This window comes from Syngnathus acus, chromosome 4, assembly GCF_901709675.1.
Source record: "Syngnathus acus chromosome 4, fSynAcu1.2, whole genome shotgun sequence".
NCBI lineage: Eukaryota > Metazoa > Chordata > Actinopteri > Syngnathiformes > Syngnathidae > Syngnathus > Syngnathus acus.
Genome location: NC_051090.1, coordinates 10,212,844 through 10,234,893, shown reverse-complemented (window position 1 = coordinate 10,234,893; position 22,050 = coordinate 10,212,844). Strand labels below are relative to the sequence as shown.

Below are 22,050 nucleotides of genomic sequence, written 5' to 3'. Positions count from 1 at the left end.
CCATTGTATTTAGGCACTGGCAACATGCACTATTGCCAATAATAAATACAGACAGTAAATACACGTAAAATGTAAATTAGAATTTGAACATCAAGGTTTTAAGGCCTTTTTTTGCATCTTTTTTTATTTAAAAATAGAGAGTAGATCACATATGCAAGACAACATAAAATATATAGATTTATTCAACTGAATGCATCTTGCATCATCCACGGACTAAAGCGCTGTTATTGACTCCCAACCCCCAAAAAAAAACCAAAGTCTGACAATCTATATTTTCTCTTCTTTGGAGTGCCACACAATTTTATATTCTCTGTTTTATTATTATATGTTTCTAAAATCATGAAATCATAGGGCAGACTCCTTGTTGACTAGGCCAAGGCTCACGTACAAATTTCAAGAAGTGCAACCACTCTTGCCGTGGCTCAACATCCTGTTGAGCATTTCCCAGCCATAAAGTTTGTGACTGAGTTCTCCATCGTCAGGAAGTTAAGACTCCGCCCTCCCCCCAAAAAAGAATACAAGTAACATTAGAGTATGATCATGTCTATGGTATAAAAAAAATAGCAGCAGGTGAGTATTAATAATAATAACAATAATCATGATCATAATATGTGGGAGCATGTTGAAAAAGACATGTCCTCAGCAGTGCTTATAGAAAGTGAAAAGATTAAGACGTGATAGAAAATGACTGACGAAGGGACAACGGGTGTTTGGAGGAGGGTTCGTCGAGAGTCAGCCCACCACTCCGACTGGCGGTCACCTCCTCATGGTCTGAGCGAAGTCGGCATGGCTGGCAGAAGGGTGCTCGTCAGGGTGCTGTTATGTTGCATAGTGGTCAAAGCTTCCTAGGTATTCCAGGGCAGCCCGGTAGCACACCTGGTACTGGTCCTGAAGCCATATGTCATCAACGAGTTACCTCCATTTTCTGAACTGATATAACCTCAACGTGTATTTCAAACAACCGCACAACTCATTTGATGCTAACACATTCCAAAACGCCATAGATGAGCTAACATCTATCTTATGCATCTTTTTAATGATTGGTACACAATGGTTACCTCGGTCTGCACCATGGCGGGTCGTTGAGTCCTGAGCGTCTTGACCGTTTGGAAGACGTCGACGGCGCCCTCGTACCTCATCCTCTCCAAGACGATGCTCAGCGTGATGAAGACGCCACTCCGCCCCACGCCGGCGCTGTTGGGCGGGCACATAGTATTAGTGCAACTGACCGCAGGCCAAGTGTCCGAGGAGCGTCATTTGGCACACTCACCTGCAGTGCACAGTGATGGGTCCGTCTTGGCCAAACTGCTCCTTAGTTTTGTGGACTTGTCCGATGAAGTCGATAAAGCCTTCTCCATTTTTGGGAACTCCCTGCTCGGGCCAATCATTGAACTGAAACTGCCTGATGGTCCTGGACTGTCCATCCTAGCAAACAAACAAGGGCTGATAGTGATTAAGAGCTCCAGTCCGACGAGTGCAAAATTTAGCAAATGATCAGTTGCCACTTACCCTGGCGTCAGTCACTTTGAACTCCCTTAGGATGTACTGCGGCATGTTGTACTCGGCCATGGGGTCCACAACAAAGTACTGGTAGCGGGCTGAACGCTCAGCGGGCCAGTACTGATGGCACTTTTCCTGCAGACAAATAACATTTTGGAAGGTCAGCGAATTTGATGTGTAGCCCCACATTCTCAAGGGTGGCCCCCACAATCTCTACTGTTCACTGCATTAATGTTTTACCCGTCCCATCTCGCGCAGTTTGGTAAGCATGACGACGATGGTAGAGTTGTGCTCCCACAGCATCCTCCAGAAGTCCTCTGCGGTCTCAGCCAAGGGGCCCTGGGTGGCGATGTAAGCTCTCTGCAGCCTGATGAAGCAAACGCAAAGGCGGCCTGTTACAGCGGGTGTCACAGTAGGAACATGGGACGAGTGGATGGACCTGTATCCGTCGATGAAGCTGGCGTTGATGTAGTCTGAGCCCTCCACGCCTCTGATTGGCTGCAGGACGACACGGCTGGACTCGAAAGGCATGATGTTCACCAGGCGGTTCTTGAACTTGTTGCACGGCAGGTTGGCACTGATGAAACGTGAGGTATGTGCTTTGGAGTTGGCCAACTTCTACACACGGACACACACACACATTTGATTTCACATGCATTAATATTTTCTATGAATAATAAACAGCATCAAATATCATATTTAACATCTGGAAATTCCACCTCCGGCCCTCCCTGTGTGGAGTTTGCATGTTCTCCCCGGGCCCGCGTGGGTTTTCTCCGGGCACTCCGGTTTCCTCCCACAACCCAAAAACATGCTTGGTAGGCCGATTGAGCACTCCAAATTGTCCCTAGGTGTGAGTGCGAGTGCGTATGGTTGTTTGTCTCTGTGTGCCCTGCGATTGGCTGGCAACCGGTTCAGGTTGTCCCCCGCCTACTGCCCGATGACGGCTGGGATAGGCTCCAGCACGCCCGCGACCCCCGTGGGGACTAAGCGGTACGGAAAATGGATGGATGGACATCTGGAAATCTGATTAGCCGATTCATTAGGTACACCTGACCAAAACCTTTAATCTGCATCACAGTCTGTTTGCAACATGTGTCCCAAATAAAAGCTAATATTGACCTTAAACTCCAGCTCCATGGCAGTGACGGTTTCCCCGGGGGGCACTTGGCTGAGCTTGTGCACGTGCGCATAGAGGTTTCGGGCGGCCACCTCCGTGTTTCCGCACAGGGCGGCCTCCAACAGGGCCTCGTAGATGAAGACGTACTGGTCCTCTGTCTGGACCATGTAGTTCCTCTGGGCCCTCATGCAGGTGACGTGTCCGTACACGTCCACCGAATGCTCGTGTTTCATGCGCTCCAGCATGGCGTCGATCACCATGAAGCAGCCTGTGCGGCCGACCCCCGCGCTGGAAAGGTGTCAACACACGCTATCAGGCTACGTTAGCTAGCATGCCAACATACGATATCATACTATAATGTTGCGCTATGATGCAACTGCTGTTCTGCTCTGTTTACTGATTCCCCTCTACGAGCTTATCAACAAAAGAACCATGAAAACAATGCAACAATGGCATTGAGCAAAGGAAGGGCATATGGAGCAGCATTAAAAAATGGTGAGCGATGAGCGTCTTTACCTGCAGTGGACCACCATAGGTCCGGCATCAGGGGGGTTACAGGCTTTGATCCTGCGCAGGAAGGCCAGTGTGGGGGTGGGGTACTCGGGCACACCGTGGTCGGGCCAGGCCATGAACTGGAACTGGCGCACCTCCCTCCTCTCGCTGGAACCGTTCTAATGCAAACACCACCGCCGACTGTCATGTCAACATGATGCGTCGTACGTACAAAACGTGATGCAAATATGATATATTAGCCTGACCTTGTAGAGTGCGAAGGTGCGTACGCTGTAGGTGGCCAAGTCCACAGAGTCCAACATGGTCACCTGGATCATGCCGTAGGTTTCGGTCCCACGACTGGGCCAGTACTGGTCGCACTTCACCTGTAGAAACACACACATGAACACACTCGTCTTCCTCATCATCCTCATCACGCTCGTACCCGTGATTTCTCCTCCAGGCGAGTCATCATGACGACGGTGGAGGTGCGCTGCTCCCACACCAGCCTCCAGAAGTCTCCGAGGGTGTCAGGCAGCGGACCCTGTGTGGCGATGTAGGCATTCTGCTTCCTGTAGCCGTCCACGTAGTTTGCGTTGATGTAGTCGCTGCCGGGAACTCCTGCGATGAGGCCGTATTCGGATCAAACGAGCAGCGTCGGAAGCGCAAAGCGGAAGGTCGGTTAGGGCTCACCGTCCACAGGCGCGAGCAGGACTCTGGTGTGGTCGTAGGCGATGACGTTGGCGTAGCGATTCTTTGGCTTGTTGATCTCCATGTTGGAATGTTCCCATGTGAACTGCTGACCGGGGTCGATGGACTGAAGGAAGACGCGCAAACGTCGCCTTGGTTACGCGCATCCATCTGAAAATTCTTTGGATTCACCTCAATTGCAGAATCTCAACATATGATTTATTCCAAAAACACACAAAGGAGGATACAAATACAATTTGAGCCACATTCCAAAAAATGTTGGAGCGTTGCGCAAGATTTGGTCAGTAACTTTGTAATTTTGTGTGTGTGTGTGCATGCACTACCTCGTACTCCTGCGAAAAACACAGGCCGTCGTTGGCCTTAAGTCTATCGATGTGGTCGGCCAGGTCGCAGGAGGCAATGGGAGGATGTTGTCTCATTCCTAGAGGAGGGACAGCAAACATGGTGAAAAAGACTTGAGATCACACAGACGCACACACACGCACACACACACACACACACACATACACACACGCACATACACACACGCACACACACACACGCACGCACACACACACACACACACACACACACACACACACACACACACACACACACACACACACACACACACACAAAACAAACAACGACCCAGGGCATATGCCGACTAGGCACCATCTTAGTCCCAAAGAATAATTTGGGATTTGGTGGAAAAACATGCTTGCAATACCAGTAAAATGTGAAAAAATACAGTTTTGGTCCAGATTTTCTGCAAAATAAAAAGAGAAAAAACTAATTGACACACTTGATTAGCATTAATGGGCCCCAGAAATTGATGTGGTGGGCCAGATCCGGCCCCCGGGCCTTCATTTTCACTCCGGAGGCCTAGGTAATGTTCAGTAAAATATGTAACAAAATGTTTATGAATCATTATTATCTGAACAGGAGGGTACTAAAATGAAAGTTTGCTGAGATCACCAGGGACACAAGGGCCGGCCAGCCGGCTCTGGGTGAGAGAAATGACAACTTACTTGGTGTGGTTGGACAACTGAGAGTGCTGCCACCTGTCGGGAGGATGCAAAAATATCACAAACGGGTCAGTGGGCTGGAAGTGACGAGAGGCTTGCAAATCAACACACAGTAACTCGTCAATCCAAATCAACAGTGTGTGCTTGCAAGAGTCCGTGCGTACCTTGCGTCTGACAGTTGAGCCTCCTCATCTCTACAGGGTCGGACGAGTGGGCCAGCAGTGAGTCCTTCACACCGGCCATGTGCTCGTCCTTGGACGATGGAGACGTTCGCTTCCTGGTGGAAAAGGAACAAGAGTGCATTGAAAATAATTAGTATTAAAAAAAGTAACATCGGAAATGTAGCATTGGGGAAATATCAGTGGAAAGGGTTGCATTGAATGAAGCAGCATTTTTTTAATATATATATAAAAAAGGAGTATTGAGTAAAATATTATTTTCAACACTGCCCGTGCTTAATAGGGAGAATTTAATACAGTAAACTGTAAAAACGGGCGTAACAAAATTGAGTAATGTATCCTCATAAGAGCAGGAGGTTGTAAAAAAAAAAAAAGCGCTCGCTCACCTTTCTTGTTTGCTGAATACAGCAAGAGAAGAAAAGCAGCGGGAAAGAAAAAAGTTCAAAGGTCAAGCACGTGACATTCAAGTGCTAAAACGAACAGTGTGCAATGCAGTGTCACTGACCTCTTGAAGAGAAGAATGGCGATGACGATGATGACGATGAGGATGACGGCCAGCACGGGTCCCATCACCCAAAGCATCTCGGGATCCTCGGATTGGCGCGCCATCCCACTGTGGAGCTTCACCAGAATGGCTTCCGAGAATGGACTGGCCACCAGTGTCCTCTGCTACAAATGGGCCACACACTTATTGCAATGTTTTGTTTTTTTTCACAATTGAAAAAGATGCTAACATTTACATAACAAAATGGAGACTCTTACATATTCACGGTCTGTCAGCTCGGCCAGCACAAAGCATCGATACTGCTGTTGCCCTGTTAATGCCTTATTGCGGAAGCCGTGGTACTCGTGGCCGTCGCCCAGGGTGAAAATCTCAGGAAGCGAGTCCAGCTTGGCCGCTACATAAGGCCACAGGAATTCGCTCTCGAGGTGCCTTCTCTTCCTCTGGGCATCATCGTCGCTTTCCAGAAGCTAGCAGAAAAAAAAATTACCATGATTAATGGAAGCCAGTGTTGACAAATGTTTGAGAAAGTTACGAGCCTTTGTGAGCCTGAAGACCACCATACTTCACCAATGAGCTAAAATAAGCGTAGCTTCTGTTGTTTCAGGATGTACTGAAATTGATGAACTTTTCTTCTACTTTGTGTTAAAATGTGTAACAATGGTTATCATATCAAATCCAAAGCTAGCTAGTATGGTAGGTATCTTAAAGTTTTTTTTTTACCTCCATCAAGCTGGAGAGATATTGTTTGGATTGTCATTTGTTGGTGATTCACCTTTCAGCATGAGCCGTGACATATTTGGGTCAAATATTGAGCCCTCAGGGACTTCACCATATTTTAGCAAGTGAGCTAAAACAAAACATGGTTCATACACTCACTTCTTGGAGGTCCACGTCTTCAGGGTTCTCCCACCTCAGGGATGTTGGGGTGACTGGAACCACCACAATGTAGAACCACCTGCAGCGCACATTACGTTTGTCAACTACATTATAGCGTGCATCTGGAACATAGATATGTAACCTACATAACATACTAGACTTTCAGAACGCATGCATGTCATTTTAGATTAAAATGTCTGAAAATGTTGAGTATGGAGGACAACCAGACCTAAATGCGGTTCCTGGTGGGACCTGGGGCAGCCGCAGCATGACTTTCCCACCCTCCTCCACGTCCTGCGGAGACTCTGAAGGCTTGTTCAGGAGCAGGTCAGGAGCGGTCCGGATGGAGACCTGCTGCTGGAGGCCGCCGGCGCTGTTCCCCCGGCTCATTAGCACAAAAGAGTATTCTGTGTCGGGTGTGAGCTGCGTGATGAGCTTCCTCTTGAGTTGGCCGTGCACCTCCACGCTCTGCTGGTTGTAGAGGATCTGCCCAGGATGACATCATCGCCGCTGTGATCACATCAATGCCGCTACTGTACTGCGAGTGGACACTTTGGAGGGAACCTACCTTGAGGGGAACCTCGGACTCAAAGATCTCAGGAACATCCCAAGTCAGCAGCACGGACGTTCTCGTGACTGCCTTGACTCCAAAGTTCTTGGTGAACACTGAGGGAACATTTGTAGGGTTGAAAGTTTTCATTCGTTCAAAACACTTGAGACATTTTGCTGTTGCTTAGCTGCATTTACTTCCATGTCTGGAGCCAGTCAGAAAATCAAGTGAAGAGCCAAGTCAAGAACAAAGTCCAAAAATAAGTTAAGCACGAGGTCAGAAACCAAGTCAGGGAGCAAGTCAGTAAAAAACACGTTAAAAAAACTGTCAAGGATTATGTCAATAAGCAGTCAAGAACCAGGTTAAAACCTAGCCCGGAACCAGTTTAAAACCAGGTCAAAAATAAGTCAACAACTTGTCAAGAATTAAGTGGGGGAAAAAATTTAAGGCAAGAATGAGTCAAAAGGCAGGTCAAAAAAATCAAGTCAAGAGCCAGTCTTGAACAAATTTGAAAACCAAGTCAGTATCCAAGTCCAAAAATAGTCGCAATCCCAGTCCGGAACAAATCAAGAACCATGTTGCTTGTGTGGTAGAATAGGAACAGTTGCATTGCGCTGACCTGGCATTGCGGTGGACATGGTCCTGCTCTGTATGCTGGGGCTGAGCGGTCCGCCGCCTTTTGCGGTGAAGGCCCGTACGCGGATGTCGTAGGTGGTGTCCGGCTGCAGGCCGTTCAGGGTCACGTGCGTTTCCGCCGTGGCGTCGGAGCTCTCGTTCTGGCTGTTGATGTCGCGGTACACCACCACGTACTTGACGATCTTCCCATTGCGCTCAGCCGGTGGGGGCGGCTCCCAGGTCAGCCGGGTGGCAGTGGCGGTCAGGCCCACCACGCTCAGATTGAGCGGGTAGCTGGTGGGGGCATCCTCGGGGGTACTAATCTCTTTCACGTACTCTTCGCCGTTGCCCGCTCGGTTATTGGCGCACAGTTTGAAGATGTAGGTGGCCCCTTTGTGGAGGCCCGTGACAGTGAAGTGGTCGTCGGTCTTGCGGAAGTCTCTGACGGCGAAGGCGTCCTCCTCGACCCGCTTGTACTGCAGCCGGTAGCCCGTGTGCTCACCCACCATTTCCTTGGGCGGCTGCCATTGGATCAGCGCCGTGTTGCCGATTGTAGTGCTGATCATCATGGTGGGCCTGCCGGGAACTGTCGGGAAATGACAAGGAAATGCAGCCGAACAACCCTCAACATCTTGTTGCGTGTTGTTTGAGATGTCTGTCGTTGAGCAAGGTAAACAAAGATGTGGCGTAACAGTTGGTTCTTTATTGGCAAGATCTTGGGTTGCTTAATGGCGGCCAGTACACGAGGCATGTGTGTGTGTGTGTTGTGTTTGCCGTCTGCGCCTATGTGTATTGGGAGGTTACAAAGCTCTGGGTGCTGTATCCGTGTTATGATTGAGCAGTTATGTTTATATAAAATAATAAGAGGATTTGCACATATGTGAACATGAAAAAGTAGATGATCTTCAATCTCCATCATAAAGTATTGATATTTTCCTGTTCATGTGATATATTTTGTGTCAGACAGTGGGCAGCACACCTGCACCCGTGGTGGTGACCAGCCGGGCTTTGCTGTGGGCGCCGTCCCCCTTGGTGGTGTACGCCGCCACCGTCAGCGAGTAGCTGGTCTCCGGCAGCAGGCCCGTCAAGATGGCTTCCTGTCGAGAAAGTAAATGGAAGTGAACAAAATGTGTTGTTTTTAAATAAAGAAATGAAAATGAAAAATATCTTTAATGTGATTTGTTGATTATTTAAAAAAAATGAAAAGACATTATAAGCAGTATGAATGATCCAATTGAAATCCCTGAGTTTTTTTTCAACACTGAGCATCCCTGGATACCACCAAGAAGAGCAAAACTGATGGAAGAGCTGTTTGGCCACCAGGCTGGCGAAGACATCAATATCACAGGAATTTTGTTAGTGTTGTGCAAGACTCCAACACTGAAAACCTCAAGCTTGAAAGAAAAAAAAGAAAAAAGTCATTTTTGTTCAAGGAGCATTTGAAGTCCAGCGAATGCAGGTGCGTTGAAAGAGGAGGCAGGTGAGGTCACAGTAAGATGGCAGCCGGCGCTGGAGCAGAACGTTCCGCCGGTGGTCTCGGCCGCGTTTTGTTTTGTTCACCTGGAGGAGCGTCGCAGCCGATTTGCAGCCTTCCCGTCTCATGCCGACGAGCCGCGAAATCCAAGCCAAGACGTTGCGATGCGTGCGGCTGCCGTGGGTGTCTCTCCGGGGACCTGTCTGACGGCCTCAGCCTGATAAGTTTAGTGGCGTCCCCTGGCTGTGCTGATGCTGACAATGACGCTGATGGGAGCCAACGCAGATTTCCACTTCACCTTACACACACGCACCACATCTGCTCGGCATTACAGTGCAGGGCTCGCCGCACCTCTGCCAAAAAATGCTAATAAGCTAATGTATAACATGCACTATACTCAGATAAATGCAATCCGATTAACGATTGACTGCGTGAACCTTTCACGCTGTTAAGATGGCGACGGAGCATGAGCGTGGAATGATGAGATAAAATCGGTCACCGTCAAGCTGCTGGCTCTCGCTAGCAAAAACAAAACAAACTGGTCAGATGACCGACGCTTCGCACTGAGCGTGTCCAAACGAAAGCGAGAGCAAGAAGATGCTGAGATAAGGTGGAAGGATTGAAACGTGACAGTACTTTTTTCAGCGCATTGACCACCATGGACAGCGATGGAGGAAGGCGTCCGAAAGATTGGCGCTTTCGAAATTAAGTATGCTCATTATTTTGACTTTGTGTCGACCAAATCGAAAATTATGAAGCTTTGTTCCACACTTTGTGGGTTACCGAGGTGGCTTCAATAACAGCACACTACAGATAGACAGGTAGATGCTTTGTGAATCCCGAGGGACGTTCCAGGTGTGACATTACACACCGTATAAGGATTTGATTGTTTGCCGAATGTTGTCTCAGAGGAGACGCACTGCGTGGCCTCAGACAAAAATGAGTTGAGTCAGAATGTTCGGGTGCGCGTGGACACGTCTGTGCGTGTCTCGCGCTCCCTCCTCCACCTCCTTCTGGCACCCCCAGGCCACGTTCCATTTCCCTCATGCAGGCTGATTCTTATCCGCTTTGCCAAAAAAGAAAAAGGAGAGTGGGAAAGTCCGAGTTAATCTTCTTGTTTTGCACGCGGTTTGTTACCAGGGACTTGATGGAGCAACTTTGCTCTTTTTGCTTTTCACTTCTTTTCTTCTATTTTGTTTGAATGTATTTTGTGGCAGCAGGACAAGATTTATGTCCCATACTTCCACTTGCCCCAAGGGGTAGACAACAGGAGACTAATTGTGTCTCCTTGACTGCATATTTAGAATACATTCAATATGCTAAAGCTTCTCGCCATTTCTCTTCACTTCCCACTCGCCGTGAATGTCCCAATATTTTTGTATGAACTCCACATTTTCTTCAGTTTCCTCTCCCTTTCCCAATACTTTTGTCCAACACCGACAGGCAGTTGTCCCAATACTTTTGTGTCATTTTGAAGGGCGGTCAAAGTGAATGAAAATCAAGCGGGAAGAGAAAGGCGAGTGTTTGTGAGTGAGAGGAAGTCAAAGGCAAGCGAGGACGGAGGACCTGCGCGTCGGGCTGGGCGACGTCCACGATGAGGGGCTGTCCGTGAGGCTCGCCTCGCTCCATCCTGGAGTAGATGATCTGGTAGCCTCGCACATGGCCATTCTGCTTGATGGACAGGGGCGGCTTCCAGCTCACCCGAACCGCCGTGGCATTAATGGCGTCCGCCTCCACCTTTCTGGGCGGCGCTTCGGGCACTGAACAACCACAACGATAAAAATAACAAATACATTAAACACGTTTTAAACTGAAAGGTAAAGCAATGTGTTTACTTACAGTTAGCTAATTAATTAATATACACATTTTTAGTTTCAAATGTTAAATGTGTTCAATCAAATCTATTGACTATTTCCTTACCAAAATGAAACTAAATTAATAAAGTAAACATCAGCAGCATCAGCATCTCTGAAAATCTTCAAAAAATTCAAATTCAAAAGACCACAAGTGTTCTTCTTTCGAGCACGACGTAAGAAAGTCTTCCGACTTCCCGGCGGCGTCCTTCCGTCCACGTACCGTCTTCCTGCGTCCTGGCACGGGCCGGCGGACTCTCTGGTCCAGGCCCGACGTCGGTCAGCGCTCGCACCCACACGGAATATTCCGTCCACTTTTCCAGACCCTCCAGCGCATAACTGTGCACGTCGGCACCAATGCCAGACACCAGGTGGCGCTGTGCATCCTCCCTGCCCAATGCACGGTAGGCAAGCGAGTAGCCGGTTATGGCGGCAGCATCATAGGGGCCGTCGGTGGAAGTGGGCGGTGGTGCCCAATTGACTTGGATGCTTGTGGAGCTCAGGCTGAGCAAGCGGACGTCCTGGGGGGGCACCGAGGGGGCTGATGGGAACACATGGAAGACGACACGCTAACATGAAAACACACAAAAGTATGCACACATGGTGAAATGGCGCAAACACACAATGCGGCGGGGGAGCGAGGACCAGCCGGAGATGACGGTACAAGGATCCAGAGGAACCTTAACTTGGGTCTTTCAGAGTCCAGTGAGATTTTAGCGGCTAAATAGTTGTCTCTCCTTGCCTTTGGTCTTTTAGAGTCCAGTGAGTTTTAAAAAAAGCTTGTGGCATCCTAACCTACAACAAATCCGGAAGAACATTTTGCTAACCTGTCTTCAATCTCAGATCCAGAGGAACATTTTGGCCCCTTGTTTTACTCTTGAGGAATCTGGGTAACTGGTCTTTTGTCCAGTCAACAGGATGCTAATCTATCATGGATCTAGAGGAACTTCCACCACACAAGACCTAAAAACACATTTGGCACTTACTTGATCGAGCGGTCCTGCACTCGATGGGTCTCGTGAAAACCCCTAATCCCGTCTCAGATCTGGCGGCCAGCGTGAACACGTAGACAGTGTCAGCTTTCAAACCGTCCACGGCGTACGACCCGGCGGGCTCAAAGGTCACGCTGCGCTGCCGGAGCACAATCGGCATGGATCGTCAGATGTCCACCATCTTGGAACTTTTTTTCTTAGCAGGTTTAGGCAAACTCTGGGCCGAAATGGTAAAGATGACTCTAAAGGCCATCCATCTACCTTCTCTTGAGGGTCGTTGGCCTCCCAGTAGCGCACCTCATACCCGACGACCTGGTCCTGGACGGGCCACAGCCAAGACAGCATGATGCGAGAGTCCAGCTCAGCTTCGGCCTCCAAATCCGACGGCTGACCAGGAACTGAAGAAGTAGTAAGAATAAACGCGTTGGATTTATGAAGGCGTGAAAAGGTGCACAACAGTAATAAATAAAGACGCTCACGAGACACTCACCCCCTTGCTGCATCTTGACGAGCAGGACATCAGATGGAGGTCCGTCACCCACTGAGGTGAAGGCGAGCACCCTGAATCCATAGGTGACGTCTGGGACAAGTCCGCCCACGGTGGTCAGCTGGCTGTCGTCCGTGTTGTGTTTGTTCCAGGCACCGAGGGGCTCCTGGGGGTTGGCGCTGTAGTAGACCCGGTACCCTTGGATTTGCCCGTTAGCCTCCTCGGGGGGCTCCCACTGGACCAGCACGGTGGTGGGACTCAGCATCCGGGTCTGGACACGGAGAGGAGGCGAGGAAGGCGCCTGCTCGCTGGTGCGTGTGTCCACCACGACCCCCGGTGGCCCGCGGCCCACGTTATTGACCGCCATCACTCGAAAGTCGTATTGGGAGAAAGGGCTGAGACCCCCGATGCTGTAGCGGGTGGTGGCCACGCCGTCCACCTCCTGGAAGCCGTTGTCAGATGCCTTAGCTCGGTACTGGATCACATAATAGGACACAGGCTCCGGGGTGCCCGAGTCCCACGTTAGAGTGACGCTAGTGGCGGTGGTCTCGGTCACCATGAGGGAGGTAGGGGGCTTGGGTAGGGCTGTTGGGAGAAAACAAAAAATATTGGTGGAAAATAACCCCCCAAACACTTATAGCCTTGGTTCTACCTTTGACAGTAATCTGCGCCGTGGTTTGGATCACGCCCAGCGAAGAGATGGCCACGCACGTGTAGTTGGCAGACTGGCGGACGTTGGCCAGCTCTAGCACATTGCGTCCAATGGGCATCTCGTCCTCGCGGGTCAGCTCGGCCTCGCCGCTCATCCACTTGACGTAGGGCATGGGCGCGCCCACCGCCACACATGTCAAGTTCACGCTGCCACCGGGCATCACCTCGTGGTGGGACGGCGGGATGGAGAAACGGGGTGGCACGCGACGAACTGCATGAGGAGGATTGAGGATGAGACGTGCCATCAGAGGACGGTGCTCAGAGAGAAAGACATTAGCACGTGAGCTGGACTTGAAGTTTTGAATCACCCTGATCAATGAGTCAAACTGCTGTATTGACTCAGAAATTGGGTGCCTGAGCTCTCCATTAACGAAAACAAGCCTGGAGACATGCCAGAGGGCAAAAAGACTAAAGAACGGGGGGATGGTGGTGGTTGTAAGAGATGGGACAGAAAGGGTGGGGCCGAGTCATGCAAGGTGGGTAGGGCTTGCAAATTAGCAGGATTTTTTTTGTTCATTATTTTACTTAGTAATCAACTAATACATTTTGTCTTACTTTTGAGATTTTTTATTTTATTTTTACTGATAAAATTTCAGAATTTTTGTATCATTTTTCTAAAATAAATATTTTATAAATAATAATATTTAACATTGTAGTACAATAATGTTTATCTTAACATTGTTTCATGTGGAAACACAGGATTTTTTTTCGTTCAATTATTTACTGAATTATTTTTGTTAGTTCTTAAATTTTAAAATCCAATTAACATTTCTTCTTTTAATATAATCATATCAATATCGATAAGTAAATAAAAATATTTTCCTCTCATTGATGTAGCTTATCCCCCTAATTTCAGTGGTCCCTAACCGCCGGGCCGTGGACCATTCCGGTCCGTGGATCATTTAGTACTCGGCCGCACAAGAAAGAATAAGACTTATTTGATTAAAGTCAGTTAATGTTTGGGCAAATATATATATATATATAAATATATATTATACTTAAGTGGATTTTTAAAACCTTACTTGTTGTATATTTATTATTTTACTTGAGTTAATAATGTTTTTAATAACATTCTCTAGTACCTCCATCCATAATTTTCCATCAATTATATTTTTTCAACTGAACAATTAGTAAGTAATTATATCTCAATTATATTTTACTTTACCTGCTCGATAATGTTATTTGATGACGGACAATGTGCTGTTGTTGGTGAAGTCAGACTTTGCTTTCATGCTTCATTGCGACTTTAAAAAAAATAACTGAATGTAAATGACCTGTTTTGATTTCATGAAATGTGGAAAAAAGCCAAGTGCAGGCATCAACAGGCAAAGCAGTAGCAGCGAATGGGGGAACAGGTGTGGTCTTGGGGTGCAGGCTGGGGTCAGGGGAGGGGGGGGGGGGCTGCGAGGGGAGAGGCCGGGACGGGCCTGAGGCGCATGGCGATACGCCAACGCTGCCTGGCTCCTGTCCAGCGCACCTCCGTGTCCAGGACGAGTGCAGAAACAAACCTTCTCGCTGGTCTGCAGTGTTTGCAGTGTTTGGGTTTTGTGTGATGGGGATGGTGACGCAGGGGCAGACGACAACCACGACAACAACAAGAGAGAAGGGAAGCCAGGAGGAGGGAGACAAGGAAAAACAGAGAAGAGTAAAACTTGCCCAAAATATCCTTCAACAGACACTCGCACACACACTCGCGCATGCACGCACGCACACACACACACACACACACATACACACACACAGAAGCCTGATCATGTTAAAACATCATCATTGTTTCGTGTTTCATTAAAATGCCTACTTGGCATCATAGTTACATTCAACATTATGCACACGACACAGACAGAGACACAAACGCCCAAGAATGAATGCGGATGAATGCATGAATGAATGAATGGATGGATGGATGGATGGATGGATGGATGGATGGATGGATGGATGGATGGATGGATGGATGGATGGATGGATGGATGGATGGATGGATGGGAAAACAAACAGACGGAAGACAAACCTATTAACAACAAACACATATTTCCATACGGTGGCTGTACTTCTAGCTAGCCGGTGGCTAGCATGGTGAACAATCATTTGAACACAACTTAAATGAAGACGACGGATGAAACCAGCGGAGAAAGCTCCAGACAAGGTTGGACATGCCAAAGCAGGAAGTCCTGGCACGAAGAGTTAGGCAGCCTTGGCGGAGGTCCTCCTGGTTTTACCTCGTACGTAGAGGTTCGCCGGAGCCGAGTATCTGGTCCCTGCTGAGTTGACGGCCACACATTCGTACTTGCCCTGGTCTGATTCCTCGCTGTTCTCAATCTGAAGAGCGCCTGCGGATGCATGTCGAAGGTCACATCAAAGTCATTTTCTACTTAGCGACCACACAAGCGTGACGGGGAGTTCATATTCTTCTAGTACCAGCAGCAGTTAGCACATTTTAGTATAGTGGCTCTGTTCTTTGAGTCCATGAAGACTGTTTACTACACATACGATTCATGATGATACGAGACGATCCAATTACAAAATGACTCACTCTAATTGCTCCTAGTATAGAACATTTAACTCAAATTGTGATACCATTAACTCAAAGTACGAGACGATTCAATACAATTGTATTACCCTTAGCTCCAATGACAATATGATTCACTCTAATTGCGATGCAATTTACTCCAAATGCATGAATGCAACTCAGTCTGGGGGCAAAGTGGATGTTGCCGACAATTCCTGTGTTGGTGGCTGCTTCTCGTGTCCACGTCGTGAATATTTTTGAGAACTTAGTGGTAGAATGTTTGGCAAGCGGACACAAAGGAGTCGCGCTAGCATTCTGTTTCCATTCAAATAAACAGACACAAAAGAACACTATTGCTTTTGAGTGTTCTTTTGAGAAGAAGCATTGAGTTTTGGAGGACAAATGGGAATGATGATGATAAAGTGGAGGTGGATGAGGTTTGGTGATTTTGAGGTGTTCAGGAGGCGGTTTCGGGAGGGTTCCTGAAGTCTAGCATTCTTACCTCTGATCGGTGTACCACCTGGTGAGGTAAAGTCAATGCAAATAAGACCAGAAAAAAGTTTTCATTAGTCAGAGGAGGAAGGAGACAACACAACAAGACTGTTACTCTTAATGTGCGGTTAGAGTAAGTACATAATAGGATTTTTTGTTTTACTAAGCTGTTATTAAGTGCTCTCCTCCAATGTTTTCATTTACACACTATCATTTTCCACAGGTGCTTATTTAAATGCTACACCCTGTTCTCAACTGACGTTTACAGTTTTCCTACGGTACACATCAGTTGCTAATAGCTACAAGCTACTTAGCTAGCCAGTCTTACCCACACTTATCTCACTTTAAGATAGCCTCAAGTTAAAGACTAGCTTACTTACAAACAAAATCTTGGCTACACTCTAGCAAGGAAATGACTGCATCCAACGTAACCCTGCGTGACCCTAACCCTTGAGCTAACTGATCATGAATAAAAACTAGTTTGAATTAATTTACACTTAGTCATGTACGATGGCTTTGTGTTTAGAGTTGAGTGCTTTCTTAGCTAGACTTGTGGAACGCTAAACAAGCTAAATTGCTAACAGTAGCACACTAAAAGTCTGTTAAATGAGTCAAAGACATGTAGAGGTATGGTCACTATGCAGATGTCATCCATCTGGATAGTAAACCAAGTCCCAAGACAAAGAAGGGCCCTGGAAGCTGTGTGGCCCCATTTAGCCATCAGCAGCTCTCCAAGATCCCGGAGGACCGGGCAGGCAGACGAACGAGATCTGCCATGACATTGTGGCGTCAAGTGACAGATTTATGGGGTGTCCTTGTGAAAAATAATAGTACTTTATTATCTTTTCACAATGTTTGCTTCAAGAGGGAGGCAGTGGAACAGCATACTGCATTAGCATCAGCATTAGCGAGTCAGGGGCACAGGTGTGTTTGTGTTGGTGGAGGCCTTCCAGCGATCTTGTTTTCTGCCATGTTGCAGGTTCAAGTGGCAGCCATGTTGACTGTTGAAATGCCGTGGCCATGTTGTGCGTACCTGAGCGTAGCTGCTTGATGCGTCCGTTGCTGCTTTCGATCTCGACGGGTAGGAAGTCTTTCAGCCAGAATATCTCAGGGTCTGGGTTTCCGCTGGCGGCACACAACATGGTGGCCGTGCGCGTCCTCTCCACCACCTTCAGCTGAGGACCCATGTCAATGCTCGGGAAGCCGTGAGGGATCTGCTCCTCTGACACAACAAAACATCCTTTAAAATACAGTGAAACCCAGATTTGCCTGCATACCGGAAAAAAAAAAAAATTCCGTGGTATAGCAAGGGTGTGATAAAGCGAGACCTGTATATGAGCTGTATATGTAGTACCGTAATTTTCGGACTATAAGTCGCACCGGAGTATAAGTCGCACCAGCCATAAAATGCCCAAAAAAGTGAAAAAACCCCATATATATGTATATAAATCGCTCCTGAGTATAAGTCGCCCCCCCACCCAAACTATGAAAAAAAAACCGCGACTTATAGTCCGAAAATTACGGTATGTACATATTTATGTTCACTGTGTATGAGCGCACAGGATAATAGTACTGAGCTTGATATGATTACAAACTTGTGAGCCAATCAGAAGCTAGAGGAAAGACATTCTTATTAAAAAGGCACATTGGTGTGTTTTTTTGTTTTGCAGCAGTGTGACGTGTTCGTAATCTTGCTACTCTTTTCCTTAGCAGAGATTCCAGCACAGATTTGAGAGCCACTCCGGTTTCAAAACACGTCGCGAACAAAGTGTGAACATGATGCGCCCACCGTTGAGGCGAGCACATCCGCAACCTGATCAGGCAGCCAAACAAAAGTGACAGAGGGGGGATGGAGGGGAAGGAATTTAGAGGAGTTTCGGCACCAGATTCCATCGCACTTTCCGAAAACATATGTTGTATGCTTGTGGGTTCTGTACGCTGTGGTGTGAAAGTACACGAAAAGTAAAAATGCACAATATGAAAATAAAACGGCAAAAAATGAATCTATTTTAAAATGATAGAATGGCATAATAACAATGTAAATATAACGGTATGATAGAGAGGTAAGTAAAATTTAGTAGTAGGCGTGAGCGAGTTTTAAAAAACAAGTTAAGATATAACAAATTAAGAAAATAACATACAATAGAAATAAAAAAAAAATTGTAAAGATATCGAATCATACATGCAACTATAAATTAAAATGGTATGCTAAAAAATAAACTAAAAAAAAAAACATGCATATGTACTACATGAAGTAATGAGATGAACTAAAGCCTATCCCAGCTGTCTTGGGGATATATAAAAATAAAATTTCATCTCAAGTAAGGAAATGCATGTGGTGACCTTGTTGCAACGGGCGTGCAAACATGCATGAAAATATTCGTGCGCGCAGCCCAAGTTATGCTTGGCGGGTCACGTCTGTGCAGAAAACTGAGAACAGGTGCACACCTAGGCACCTCACTGGGGCCACTGAGCTTAGCTCTGGCTTACTTTTTTTGACTATGTGCCACCTAGCAAGGCCGCACGATTTACCAGATCGCTGTTCTGTAATAATAGCACTGACATAGAAATGTTGACCTGTCCCTTTCCCTTCTTCTGAAGGGGGGGTCAAGATTACTACCCTTACCTTCTAGGACGGTGAGTTTGGCGCTGACGTTGATCTCCCCCAAGCTGTTGGCAGCGGTGCACTCGTAAATCGCCTCGTCGCGGTTCGTCCTAAGCGGCTGGATTCGCAAAACCGAACCCGAGCCGTTGTCAAACTCAATCACCTGCACGAATGGAAGACAGACGCCACCGTGTCAGCCTCGCTAGTCAACGCGACTTTGGTCAAAAATTGTCATGGTAAAAGTTGTTTACTTCATCATAGTTTTTATTTCACTTTGACTTTTTCACTTAGTTTTAATTAGTTTTTAAAGCAGGGTTTTGAGTTTTTATATATTTTAATTTTGTGAAAACTTTGTTTTAGTTCACTTTTTATGATTTTCTTTTTTTTTTTAAGAATACAGTGATCCCTCGCTAGTTTGCGTTTCGTTTATCGCGGCTTCACTACATCGCGGATTTTTTTTCCAAATTAAAAAAACATTTAAAAGTCAAAATAAAACTTCTAAATTGAGGAAACAAGCCTGCCCAGTAAAAAAGATTAAAGATTAAAGTCCCAATGATCGTCACACACACACCTGGGTGTGGTGAAATTTGTCCTCTGCATTTAACCCATCCCCGTGTGATTTTAATCCATCCCCTGGGGGAGAGGGGAGCAGTGAGCAGCAGCGGTGCCGCGCTCGGGAATCAGTTGGTGATCTAACCCCCCAATTCCAACCCTTAATGCTGAGTGCCAAGCAGGGAGGTAATGGGTCCCATTTTTATAGTCTTTGGTATGACCCGGCCGGGGTTTGAACCCACAACCTTCCAGTCTCAGGGCGGACACTCTACCACTAGGCCACTGAGCTGGTTCTTGTTGGTGCCCGTATTTCGCGGATTTCACTTATCGTGGATGGTTTTCGGAACCAATTATCTGCGATAAATGAGGGATTACTGTATTTGTTGATTGCAAGATAAAAAACAGGTCACAAAGTATTGTGTAGTAAAGTATATAAATTGGGTTGACTATAAACATCTCGGGTGGAGCCGCTGCTCAACGGGACTGAAGACGGAAGTGTTTCGTGGAGTGAGGACCACCTAGCGAGGAGGAAGTTTTGCGTCCAATGACGCGCCCGAGTGGAGATCAGGTATGCAAGGGGTCTCGGGAATGGAATAGTTGGGGGTGTTAAAGACTTGGAGGTCGGGCCAAGGGGCTTTCACACTTCCGCCGCGGCATTCCTGCCCTAATGAGGGAGGCGGAGAGCGGCGGGCCTCCCGACGGGGAGGCGTCACTTTGGCCTTCGGGCTTCACTTGGCAGCAAAACGGGAAGAAGAACACCAACATTCCTGAAGAACATTCCTGATTGTCTGCAAGGCCGCCGGCCAATTAGAGCGCTCAGGTGGGCGCAGAATGACGAGCACAGAAAGGACCGAGCATCCTCACCCAAAAAGAAAAATCTATTTTGGTTCTGTAGCAACTTAACAAATGTTCCTAAAGGTTGTGACGCTCGGGCAACACAAAAGAACTTTAGTTTGTGGAACGTGATAAGCTCTTAAACACACACGCATTTCTGGGATCTTGTTTCAAACACCAACGGCACCAAGAAGAAAGATGCTTTTCTACACTGTGGTTAAAAAACAAATTGCATGACAGGAATTGTCTGTAAAGAGAGTCATTTGTAACTGGAGGGACCACGCTATATTTGTTTTGATTTAATTGGTCTTTTTTTTCTTTCCACGTACCTCAAATCGCTGTGAGCTGACTTTCTTGCCTTTCTTCATCCAGGTGATGCGCGGCTTGGGCTCGCCCAGTGCCTGGCACACGAATGAGGCCACACCCCCTGAGATGCCTGTCTGGTCGTCGGGCGACTTGACAAAGGTCGGCATGGCTGCGAGGACAAACGCTGCCATGAAATGGCGTGTGCGGTAAATTAGGCATTCCGAAATGTAGCAAACTCACTGTCGGCGCGAGACGGCAGCAGCAGCCAGGCCAACGACAGCGCCAGGAGGGGAACGGCACCACCGTTGGACCAACAGATGCGGCCCATGCCCATCGTCTCCACTTCGGCTGCCGATTGGCTAAAAAGTCACGTCGTAGTCGAGAGAAACCTGCCGGGAGAAATGGAAATTAACACAAAGTTGTTAATAACTCAGCAAACTCACACTGATCACGTCACATGACTGACTCAAAATGTCTTATTCTGGCCAATTACCAGCAGGAAGCCTACGATCTCAAATGTACTGTTTTGTAATAATTGATGTCAGTGTGAAAGCCTCAAATTCAATCGCTGAAACGGAGGCTCAATTTCCTCACTCGAACCAAAAACCTCGACAAGCACGCGCGCTCAACACGCAAAGTGCGCCCCACTTTTGTCACATTCCAGAGTGGGCGCCACTACCGCTAACACGCGCACGTGTCATGGCGGCGCTTGACCGCGGCTCAGCCCTCTGAGTGTCCTTAAGGTGACGCTTCCTGACCGGGCAGCTGCACTCTGGTGACCTGCTGTTAACACGCTTAAATGTGAATGTCTTGGAGCCAACGTGTCTACGGGCGCCATTGCCACCTACGCCACCCGCCTGAGTGCGTGGGTCTTCATCTGAGCCATTTTGGGAATTTGTCATTTTCACTAAGTCATGCCAATTTGTCACTATTGCTACATTTGATAACTTTTAAGTCAACCGATTATTGAGGGTTGCCCTGTTTATATATATATATATATATATATATATATATATAGTATATATATGTGTATATATATATATATATATATACATATATGTGTAAAATAAAAATCTCAAGTTTGAGTGATAATGCTATGAAAATAAAGCCTTAAATTAGCTTTAGCATTAGCGGATCTTTGAGCAATGATGTAAGCGAGCAGCCGCTGGGAACCGACTCATGGAGAACGTCCACATTTGTGCATGTGTGTGTGAATGTTGTGTCTCGCAGACGTAATTCCAGCTGCGTGAAACTTAAACTTCCCCTGGGACTCTGCAACGTGTAAGATTTCTCACCGGAAAATACACGGCACTCGGCCAGAGAGCACAAAAAGTTTTTTTTCTCACGTCTCTGGGAAAACTGCAATTAAAGAATACAACAGCAGCCAACGATAAACAAAACAGATCAGTAATATCAAAGATTTCACTTTCCATATTGGTTAAATTTGACAACTTTTGGGACATCATCACTAAGCAGCTCTCCTTGATTCACTTCAATCAGTTACTCACTCACAATGGCAGGAGTTACTAGCTTACCAGCCGGCGCAGACTTGCAAGCATCACATTCACAGTACACTTTGTCCAGGTTTTGAATTAATAGAAATGTTAACATAAAATTGTTTTATGTGAAAATACACGTCGGACGAAAAATGGCATTTTGAATTTTACTATATGATTATCCTGT

General features: G+C 47.1%; 1 protein-coding gene across 8 annotated transcripts in view; it reads right to left on the bottom strand.

Annotated features, from left to right (window-relative positions):
* Nucleotides 1-102: 102 nt before the first annotated feature.
* The window catches only part of ptprfa (protein tyrosine phosphatase receptor type Fa), a 28,133-nt gene continuing 6,185 nt past the window's right edge, over nt 103-22,050 (bottom strand). Inside the window, exons 4-39 of one of the 8 annotated variants that reach the window (XM_037250294.1) lie at nt 21,663-21,726; nt 20,608-20,756; nt 20,391-20,536; nt 18,697-18,838; nt 17,104-17,292; nt 16,081-16,098; nt 15,289-15,399; nt 14,581-14,592; nt 13,014-13,283; nt 12,365-12,946; nt 12,136-12,272; nt 11,869-12,013; nt 11,106-11,423; nt 10,596-10,789; nt 8,535-8,652; nt 7,560-8,141; nt 6,959-7,056; nt 6,620-6,876; nt 6,391-6,469; nt 5,772-5,981; nt 5,515-5,678; nt 5,396-5,407; nt 4,995-5,107; nt 4,834-4,866; nt 4,147-4,244; nt 3,806-3,929; nt 3,558-3,733; nt 3,379-3,498; nt 3,137-3,291; nt 2,623-2,908; nt 1,940-2,118; nt 1,741-1,867; nt 1,510-1,635; nt 1,271-1,425; nt 1,059-1,194; nt 103-888 (exon numbers count right to left, since the gene is read on the bottom strand). In XM_037250294.1, coding sequence (XP_037106189.1) covers nt 820-888; nt 1,059-1,194; nt 1,271-1,425; nt 1,510-1,635; nt 1,741-1,867; nt 1,940-2,118; nt 2,623-2,908; nt 3,137-3,291; nt 3,379-3,498; nt 3,558-3,733; nt 3,806-3,929; nt 4,147-4,244; nt 4,834-4,866; nt 4,995-5,107; nt 5,396-5,407; nt 5,515-5,678; nt 5,772-5,981; nt 6,391-6,469; nt 6,620-6,876; nt 6,959-7,056; nt 7,560-8,141; nt 8,535-8,652; nt 10,596-10,789; nt 11,106-11,423; nt 11,869-12,013; nt 12,136-12,272; nt 12,365-12,946; nt 13,014-13,283; nt 14,581-14,592; nt 15,289-15,399; nt 16,081-16,098; nt 17,104-17,292; nt 18,697-18,838; nt 20,391-20,536; nt 20,608-20,701 — 5,775 coding nt within the window. In that variant the 5' untranslated portion in view covers nt 20,702-20,756; nt 21,663-21,726 and the 3' untranslated portion in view covers nt 103-819. Of the gene's footprint in view, nt 889-1,058; nt 1,195-1,270; nt 1,426-1,509; nt 1,636-1,740; nt 1,868-1,939; nt 2,119-2,622; nt 2,909-3,136; nt 3,292-3,378; nt 3,499-3,557; nt 3,734-3,805; nt 3,930-4,146; nt 4,245-4,833; nt 4,867-4,994; nt 5,108-5,395; nt 5,408-5,514; nt 5,679-5,771; nt 5,982-6,390; nt 6,470-6,619; nt 6,877-6,958; nt 7,057-7,559; nt 8,142-8,534; nt 8,653-9,115; nt 9,906-10,595; nt 10,790-11,105; nt 11,424-11,868; nt 12,014-12,135; nt 12,273-12,364; nt 12,947-13,013; nt 13,284-14,580; nt 14,593-15,288; nt 15,400-16,080; nt 16,099-17,103; nt 17,293-18,696; nt 18,839-20,390; nt 20,537-20,607; nt 20,757-21,662; nt 21,727-22,050 lie in introns of those variants that run through there. The other 7 variants (XM_037250295.1, XM_037250296.1, XM_037250297.1 and 4 more) reach the window with 7 other exon arrangements.